Genomic DNA, 10,710 nt, shown 5'->3' with positions numbered 1-10,710 from the left:
GATTAAAAGTTCATTTATGGAGGAATTTTTAAAACTTAGGGTTTCTACTTGGATTTGATTTTTGGATGGGGTTTAGATTATGTTTAAAACCATGGACCAAAGATATGCTAAGTGGATTAAATAAAATTTTGAATGGAGGTTAAAGATCTTGAATATGACATTTTGGGAAGAAAAATCGAATAAGAATTTTTAGGAAATAGAAAAATATTGGAATTAAAAAAAATCTAGGATTTTCTATATAGGGTTAAGATTATGTTGAAAATGATGGATTAAAGATATATGAGATTGAATAGATTAAAAGTTCATTAATAAAGAAAATTTTAAAATCTAGGGTTTCAACTCGGATTTTTGAAATCAAGTTAACATGTTTGAATGAAATACAGTTGCCCTTTTTATTTTTATTTTATTATTTGATTTTTTTTTTTTTTTGAAATTTAAAATTTTGTATATTAATGTAAGTTTGGATAGTCTAGGATAGATTTTTTTTTATTTTTTTATTTTAGTAGTTCTCTCTCTAATTCAAAGCCTTATGAGTAAAATTGCAATTATTAGTGGTATTAGAGTTTGATTCTTGTATTGCATCAAATGTATTTGATGATTTGTGTAAGGGAATAACATTTTGGGTTTTTTTTTAAATGCTGATTAACTTCAAAGATGAACGGACTTTGAAGTTGAAAATTTTTATCTTGAGGTCGATGTGTTTATAAAATCTAAGTTTAAGATAAACCTTGGTAAATTGTCAATGAATATTCCCTTCAAATATATTTATGTGTTACCAGTAAAAGTTGGTGTGTATATTTTGATAATTTTTCTTAATTACTTGTTATAACCCAAGTATAATTTTGTAGGAATCTTTCAATTTATCATCTAACCTAAGCCTTGATCAGTCAACGATCAAAACTCTTCAAATTATGTTATTTAAGCATCGAATAAACGTCAAACTTCAAAGGTATTCCCTTTAAATTCATGTCATTATTTTTTTTTTATAAATGTATAACGGGGGGAGCCACATTGTTAATTTAATAATGAGAATTTTATATTTCTTTTATGAATATATAGGGGACGGAACCCTATTATTTAATTATTGATGAAATAATATTATTCTTTTTATGAATAAATAGGGGCGAAGCCCTATTATTTACTTCTTGATGAAATAATATTATTCTTTTTTATGAATAAGCAGGGGGGCGGAGCCCTATTGTTAATTTATTGATGAAATAATATTATTCTTTTTATGAATATACAGGGGGACGGAGCCCTATTGTTAATTTATTGATGAAATAATATTATTCTTTTTATGAATATACAGGGGGACGGAGCCCTATTGTTAATTTATTGATGAAATATTGAATATACAGGGGGGGCGGAGCCCAATTATTAACTTATTGAAGATATATTATTATTCCTTTTATGAATATATAGGGGTAGAGCCCCATTTGTTGATTATTGATTATACTTATAAAATTGTAATGTTATTAATTTTAATTTTTATTGTTTATTGAAATTATTGATTACGAGATTTAGATTAGATTAGTTCTTGTTACCTTTCTTTTACATGTAAAACCATTTTTCAACGTTGGATTACATAACTTTCTAGGATAGAATAATAGGTATCTTTAATATATAGAAATATGTTAAAAATCTTGATATCTAACTAAATAAATTAAATTTGTGAATCAGATATGGATAGATTTCTTATAAGAAAGTCTAATTTGAGGCAAATATTCATTACTCAAGCAAGAAATGATCCTAGTGATGATGACATACGACGATGTTCAAAGCATAGTCGTGTTAAAATCAACTTGGAAGATCTTCCTTCGGATCCTGAGTTGCGAATCAAAATTTTAGATTATAATTCTAATGATCGAGATGAAATTCGAAGAGCGTACTTACAAAAAGGTCCATGTCAATCTTGTGAACATAATTTCCCTAAAAGAAAGTTTGGGAATGTGTCACGTCATTTCAATTCAACTTGGTTTGATAATTTTGGAAATTGGTTAGAGTATAGTATTACGAAAGACGCTGCATTTTGCTTGTGTTGCTATCTGATGAGAGTTGATTTTGAGGAGCTACTCGGTGGCGATTCTTTTATTATCGTGGGATTCACAAATTAGAAAAAAAGGAAAGATTTTAAATCCATGTTGGAGGTCCAAATAGCGCTCATAACAAAGTTTGGAGGAAATGTCAGGATTTAATGAATCAAAGTCGACACATTGAAGTTGCTTTTTCTAGACAATTTGATCAGGCTAGAAATGAGTATAGGATTCGTTTGACTGCAACAATCGAAAATATCCGATTTCTTTTACGTTAAGGGTTAGCCTTTCGAGGTCACGATGAATCCGAATCTTCTAGAAATCGTGGAAATTTTATTGAATTTCTACAATTTCTTTCAAATCATAATGAAATGATCAAAAATGTCATGTTAAAGAATGCTCCCAAGAATCTGAAGATTGTATCTCATGATACACAAAAGGATATCGTGCGTTGTATGGCAAGTGAAACTACCAATACAATAATTAATGATCTTGGAGATGATCTATTTTCTATTTTGATTGACGAATCTCGTGACGTATCAATCAAAGAAAAAATTACAATTTTGATTCGTTATGTAGATAAAAAGGGATGTGTTATTGAACGATTTCTTAGCATTGTCCATGTTAGTGACACAACGACTTTATCATTGAAAGCAGCGATTGAAGCATTATTCTCAAGACATGGATTAAGTATGTCAAGATTACGTGGACATGGTTACGACGGGACTAGTAATATGAGAGGAGAATTTAATGGTCTCAAAAGTCTCATCATGAAAGAAAATCAATCTGCTTTTTATGTTCACTATTTTGCTCATCAACTTCAATTGACTCTTGTACTTGCTGTAAAAAAACATAGTCAAGTTGCTAATCTTTTCAATATTTTTTCTAATTTATTGAATGTTGTAGGAGCTTCGTGCAAACGTCGAGATATTCTAAGAGAAAAATGTGCTAGCAATATTATTCAAGCATTGGAAAATGGTGAAATTTCAAGTGAACGTGATTTAAATCAAAAAACTAGTCTCCAACGAGCTGGTGATACACGTTGGGGCTCACATTATGGTACTTTGATGATTTTGATTTCTATGTTTTCTTCTGTTGTTGATGTGCTTGTGACTGTTGAAGATGATAGCACAAATTCTGAGCAAAGAGGTGAAGCGAGTGCTTTATTAGATTCGATTCAATCTTTTGATTTTAAATTCATCATGCACTTAATGAAAACTGTTTTGAAAATTTCAAATGAATTGTCACAAGCACTGCAGAGGAAAGATCAAGATATTGTAAATGTTTTGACCTTGGTTAAAGTATCTAAGCAACGGTTACAAACGATGAGAGATATTGGATGAGAATCTTTGCTCAATGAAGTTTCTTTTTTTTGTTGTGAAAGACATGATATTGTTATACCGAATATGGATGACATGTATGTAGTTCGAGTGCGGCCAAGACGTAATGTTGAACAAGTCACCAATCTACATAATTATCGTGTTAAATTATTTTGTATGGTGTTAGATTTACAACTTCAAGAGCTTAATGATCGTTTTACAGAAAGAAACACCGAGCTACTTCTTTGTGTGGCATGCTTGAATCCATGTGATACATTCTCTGCTTTTAATAAGGATAAGTTGATTCGTCTTGCTCAATTTTACCCATCAGAATTTTCTAACGTGGAACTTATGACACTTGATAATCAAGTTGAGACTTATATACTTGATATGCGCTCTAACAATGAATTTTTGCAACTTAAAGGAATCGGTGGCCTTGCAGAGAAATTGAGACAAAAAAGAATGTTGTATATCAATTGGTGTATTTGATTGTGAAACTAGCCTTAATATTACCAATGACAACTGCAACCGTTGAAAGAGCTTTTTTAGCAATGAACATAGTAAAGAATCGATTGCGTAACCGAATGGGAGATCAATGAATGAATGATTGTTTGGTTACGTATATCGAGAAAGATGTGTTTGATACCATTGATAATGAGATGATCATTCAACACTTTCAGAATATGAAAACTCGACAGGAACGATTGTGAAGATTTATGTATATATATCAGTGATTGGATATTTTTGGAAACGATGTGAAAATTTTGTGTATATATTACTAGTTTATACTTTTTGTAAGTGTCAAATTATTGAAAATACATGTAGTAAAAGTTACTTTTTATATATTTTAAAAGTCAAAATTTAATATTATTAATGAATTCATAGTTGCCCCCACGAAAACAAAATCCTAGCTCCGCCCCTGGGCCTCGGCCCATTTTAATTGAGCAAAATGCTTATCGACTTATACACGCTTGGGCGATGTCATTCATCTTGTCTCTCAAATAACAATCAAGAATACCTCTTCGTCTCAATCGAGGGCATGCAATTGGTAATCAGATTCGTCAACAAATCGATGGTGATCTCCAACAAGAAGGCATTGATTTTATGTTATCAGTAGATATGGCCATCATAATGACGAAAGCCACGTAGCTACAAAGGAACATGCGATTGCGGGAGGATATTAGAGGAGTAGTTATGTAGTAGATTATTTAAGTGATTCGAGATACACCAAATTATAATGGTGTTGTAGTTACAATGGCTATGCGGTTAACATAACCAAATCTATGTAACCATTGGCTATTAATAGAATGCTCACTGGATATCATATATCTAGGTATTCAGTTTATCTCAATTCTTATCAATTCCAACAATCTAGAAGCCACTCTTGAAACCATCCAGCCCCAGCAAGAAAGCTATGGTGTCGAGGGATTGTTCGTTCAAGAACTTGGATCAGGGAAAAGTTAAGCCAATCCATTGGATACTGTCCTCTAGGGGTAGTGCTACTAATATTTTCCTCTTTTGGGATACATTTCTTTTCCTAAACTTGTTTCATTTATGCGTACAGAAGCACGACATGTCGAATCCTTTCTTCATCTTAGAAGCCGTGGTTTCCTATAGGTGCTCTTTTGACGTCAAATTGAGATACATGAAAATCTTTCTCAAAAGTATAAGTTGGCAAGAAATACTAGTACCAACATGACAAAAAGAGAGGGACTTGATGAAGACGTACAATGATGTGAAGGAGATGTGCAAGACTCCCAATTGATGTAAAAATAGTGTTGATGATGATTCCAATAATGAGAATGGCGAAGGCTTCAAATTAATTCCACTATTTTATTTTTATTTTTAGAGCAACTTCAACACAAATAGTCATATTAGCTAGGCATTTTATTATGGAGAAGCCTTTTGCCTATTTAAGGGGTTTGCATTAAATTTCACTAGCAAAAATGGCTCTCCACAAATTCATCTCCACTAAAATGACTCTCAACTATTATCATTTTTTACCACCAACAAATAGAGAGAGAATCTCTCTCTCTTCTTTTGTTTCTTCCTCTTTCTCTTTTTAGAAAAATTTCAAAATGCCTATTCAGATACATAGTGGATGTTTTTAATTTTGCCGTAAGAGCAATGGGTAATGATCCCATGCAACCTACCCACTTGTAAAAAAGAAAAAAAAAATTCTACATTAATTTAATTAGTTAAAAATTAATTTCTCAATGGTTTTAAGTTGATCAAGAAATTTTAAGGGGTTATCCATTGGTTGGTGTTTAAATTTAATTGAAAATTTATTTTTCAATTTCATTGAATGGTTAATTATCAAAGAGTGCATTTGTGAATTCAAAATTAATCAAAGGGTGGATTTGTTGATTGGATTAACTCGATTGGTCATTAGTCCGATTCACGAATCGATTGATGATTTGATTGATTGATTAAGTTTTGATTGATCATTGATTGAAATTTATTACCCAGTCTTCTAGAGACTGATAGTTTAAGAGACATACAAAACAACATTTCGTGAAAAGAAGAAAACATAACCTAACGCATGCTACCTAACATTGTCATGCATAAACAAATCTACTGAGAACCCCTGGACTCGATGCTGCTAGAAGTGCGAGCAATGACATCACCTCGATAGCTCGCATGAACTAAATTGCGAAGATAGCATTGTATCTTCTACAATTTCTACTCAATGCTAGCTGCATGGCTTTTAAAGTCCTGGTGAAGTTGCTTCTACCTCTGCTCTAATGCAGTGAGTCTCAACTCCAAATCAAATGCTGGATCCGGAGTAACGTCTTGTGGTGCCAGTTCTAAAGCAAAAGGAGCCATAGGTGGATCACGGACTAGCAGAACTGCAGGAACACCAGGAACCACTAAACCCATCTTCTTGATATTATTAGAGCCCCAGGTCTCCCCCATCACAGTAGGTCTGGTACCTGTTGGAATCCCGAAGCGTATAGCCAATCTATTCACGATATAACCAAAGCCAAATCCCCATTTCTTTGTGCCTCCAATCACAATTGAGATGATATGTTCCATAGCAAGTGTAGGAAGATAGAGATCATCACCTTGTGAGATCCGATACACAATGTCCATCATCTGGGGTGTGAGTTGGGTAGTGTTACCCTGTCTTGGGTAAACATTTTTCATAAGAACACGGTGCAATACTCGGAAGTGCAGGAGAATCCAGGTGGCAGGCAAAGCATTGCCAAGATAGCAGACTACTGTACGATCTCCACAAAGAAATTCATTCCATACAGTCAACAAGTACATGTGCAGTGACATGCTGAATAGGACGATCTTGAGTGTTGTAGTTGGTAACATCAAAGGATGGTGGTACCAAACTAATGTTAAAAATCGAAACATAAAACAATTGCACTTGACTTTCACGAACTTCACCAGCACTCTAGAGAATGGAACCCCATCCGACATGGTGTATAATAGCGTCTTCTTCAAAAGTATGAATAATAGAAGGTTCGTAGTTACGCTCCAATACTACCTCATACTTAGCAAGGACTCGCATTCGATTGACATAAGCTTTTAGGGCTTGAGCCGATGTTCAACCTTGATAGTCAAAACCCACATCTTCTCCTTGATTTTCCTCATCTTTTTCCGAAGAGGAAGGGACTGGAAGGGGAGCTCATGACGAAGAAGCACACGTAGGTTGACAAGATCGAGTCACCCTAATCAAATTCTTGTGCTTAGTGAGGAAGACTAGGGGAAAGAATGAAGAGAGTAAGAGGAGAATACACCATAAAGACATCATGGTGGGAAGTAAAAAGTGTTTGAATGAGAGAGTGGACCACAAAGACAAGGCAAGGAGGAAAGAAAATGGAAAGAGAAAAAGTGAGAAAAGAATTTGATTTAGTACCCTAAATACCATCAGTTCGGTGACACCACACAACACTTACGGTGGCACTGAAGTTGTGGAGTTTCTGGTGAATTGGGGCGGTGGCACGATGTCACCGAAGGGTCCTATCGTGGATAAAAGAAGTATACATATGATAATAATAATAATAAATAAGCAAATAAATAAAAAAGATAAAGAAAATAGAAATAGAAATTTCGAGAATGAAATTTTCTTTTATTCACATCCGACGAGTCATGGGTGGAGATTGGGCATGGGATCTTGGATTTTGAAGGGACATTAATGAGTTGGAACTTCAAGAAGTTGGGAGATTAGTCGGTGCCGCTTCGAGTATCGAGCTTCGCACAGGAAGAGAAGATGAGAGAATATGGATGGCAAGCAAGGACGGAAGATTCACGATACGCTCTTTCTACAATTCTTTGTGCAATAATGGGGATTCTGTATTTCCTCATACTTCGATTTGGGGTCTAAAAGTGCCAAACAAAGTCGCTTTCTTCACATGGACGGCGGTTTTAGGAAGGATACAAACGACGGATTTGTTGATGTGGCGTGGATGGTGCGGGACGAGTTGTTGTGTGGTATGTATGGAAAGTGGAGAATCATCGGATCACCTTCAAATACATTGCAAGTTCTCGTACGGCATTTGGGCTCATTTTTTTAAGTTGTATGGAGTCTCAACATGCTTACCGGAATCAGTTAAGGATATCTTCATTGGTTGGTCGTCAATTGGCCATGTATTTGGCGGCACAAAGAGGATGTTGTGGACTATTACACCGTTTGCAATTTGTTGGGGGGGGGGGGTGTGGTTTGAAAGGAATAGACGTATCTTTGAGGGGAAACAAAAGGACTGTTCGGACACGATTATGTCTATCTTGGGTTTTATCTTTTATTGGTCAAAAGTGCATAAGGAATTTAGGGGTCTATTTTTTGAGGATTTGTAGATCTGTACGTGAGTAGTGCTGTAATGTAAGGCCTTTCTAGGTTGGTCAACTCGACCGATTTGGTTTTGTTTTCTTGAATACAATACTACTTATCAAAAAAAAATATATTTCTTTTAAGAGGGGAAAATGTGATAACTCGTTTGAAACACTACTATATCTCAAGAAAATTTTCTAGCAAGACATGTGAGGTCGGAGAATATGAAAATTTGTTGGTAAACAATTTTGGATAAACATTTGAGTATTGGAAGGTTTGACAAAGAAAATGCACTCAAAATAATTAACTAAAAGACTAAAAAACTGAGACGAGTGGAATTGTGACATAAGGACATGTAACATAAGAAATGAGAAGCTCGAAGAAATAATGATACCATTGGATAGATAACGGAAAGTTATTTGGAGGAGTGTATTCGCATGTCAAAGTCCGAGGAGAATGAACCCGGTCAAAGGACCTGAACTTAGATTTTTTAGAAAATGTCATGTGGGTCAATCTAACTTGACAAAGTCAAGATTTAAGCTTTGAGCTGAGTTTTACATGTGGTGGCCCTACAACCCACTTAATTAGTAAATAAACTAAACACGTTTTCCACAAAAATTAAAAGTAATAAGATTTTTTTTTCTGTAAACTTATAATTAATTTCTATAACCTTATGGTTGTTTGTGATTTAGTTCATAAATGTTGTTTAGTGTGGGATTTGATGATAATATCTTTGAGGTTATAATTTTTCTTTTTAATTTGATCAATAATGTGTTATTTTTATCAAAAGATACATAGATAGTTAGACTTATTATCATGAATAAATATTGAATAGTGGTTTTTTTTTTCTCTTAAAAATATATTAAAATATTAGATTAAATGTCTTATATCTTTTTTCTCTTAAAAATGTCTTATGTTTTTTTTTTTTTTCTCTTAAAAATCGTTTCTTTACCATTTTATTCTCGTTGCCTTCTGATTTTCTTTTTCTTTTTCATTTTTTTTTCCGTTTTTCTTTTCGATGTTAAACCTGTATTCTGATTTGGTAACTAAAGACACCAATAAAGAATGTTAAACATTTTCTTTACTTAGTTTACCGAAAGTCCTTAGTAATATTTGAAATCCTACAAATGTACTCACACTAGTCTTATAAAGAATTAAAATCACATTTTGAGCATTTAAAAATCTAGAGATCTAATAAAATGATGTGATAAAACATACGTGGTCTGTACATGGTAGATGTGGCATGTCCACAAAATCATAGATCTTTTTTCTTAATGATACACAAGGAAAAGGATCTATGATTCTATGCACTTGTCATGTTAACCGCGTCATCACCGCATATATTTTAACACATCAGTTTATCATTAATTTAGAATGAATGTTACTTTAAGACTATTGATAAAATGACATGCTAAAATTGACAGTCTTTAAAAAATATTTTTTTATTAACAAAAATATGTTAGTCCAAAATTCTTTCTTTTAGATCTATAAATACATTTTCAAAATTGTTTACAATTGTAAAAAATAAAGTGTAAAATATCTTACATCTTAAGCTACTTGTTTTTTTATTCTTTTCGATTTAAATATCATTTGGTAAAATTAGTGTCCAACTAATCTCTTAAATCTTCTTTAATTTCTTATTTTTTATTTATATATTTAAATTTAAAAATGTTAATGAAGATTGTGTTCACAAGGTAACCATTTTAGGCTTTTTTTTTTTTGCTGGTTTGGGATCCGTTAACTTATGAAAAATACTCATGGAAAAAACACGTGATCCCAACAGTGTAAACGTAAAATACAATGGTTGAGATTTATCCTTGAAATAAACATTGTCAAGATTTTTGTTATCGGGCTGCATTTAAACCTTGACGGTTGAATTTCATCTTTACAATGTTGAGAACATGTGTTTTCACAGACATTTCAATATATTATATTAGTCTGTTAACACACGTTAACAAGACCCATATATTATATTAGTCCGTTTCCAAATACGTTGAATGCATGATAACATTATTGTATTGTTAATTACATTATATAATATTTAAAATAATAATAATAACTTGTTTTTGTATCATATTTATTTTATTCGAATATTTTTTTTTTGTAATTATAGTAATTTATGTGCAACTCATGTGCACTGCATTCTACTAGTAGGAGGGAAAGAGTTGCTAGTTATATTATTATAATATTTAAAAATAATACTAATAAATTAAAATTGATATTAAACCAATTTTATTCAAAGACTAATAGTCTTTCTAATCCTAATAATTCAACTGTTGTGCACTTGACTCTTAGGAGAGAAAGAGTTAGTACGTAAATATAATATTATAATATAAAAAAATAATGCTAATAAATTAAAATTGGTATTATATTTATTTTAGAGAGTTACTGTTGCCGCACCAACTTTTGCTAACGCCACACTAACAGTATGGAGTCTTATAGGAGGTTTACATAGGAATTGGTGTGGCATTAAGAAAAGTTGGTGTCGCAATATCAGGTCTCTTATTTTATTAAAAACCTATTAGTTATAGGCCTGTCAATGGATAGTCAAAATCCAAATCCAAATTCGAATTCGAAT

The 10,710-nt window shown here is 32.6% G+C and overlaps 1 protein-coding gene across 1 annotated transcript; it reads left to right on the top strand.

Moving 5' to 3' along the window:
• The first annotated feature begins 2,419 nt into the window (after nucleotides 1–2,419).
• On the top strand, nucleotides 2,420–3,376 carry LOC147406634 (uncharacterized). Its single transcript, XM_086432554.1, has one exon. The coding sequence runs from the start codon at nucleotides 2,420–2,422 to the stop codon at nucleotides 3,374–3,376; it is 957 nt and encodes a 318-aa protein (XP_086288680.1).
• The last annotated feature ends 7,334 nt before the right edge of the window (nucleotides 3,377–10,710 follow it).

Source organism: Akebia trifoliata, chromosome 3 (genome assembly GCF_017979445.1).
Source record: "Akebia trifoliata isolate Shusen 1 chromosome 3, ASM1797944v1, whole genome shotgun sequence".
In the NCBI taxonomy this organism is placed as follows: domain Eukaryota; kingdom Viridiplantae; phylum Streptophyta; class Magnoliopsida; order Ranunculales; family Lardizabalaceae; genus Akebia; species Akebia trifoliata.
This window is presented reverse-complemented; position numbering and strand designations above follow the sequence as displayed.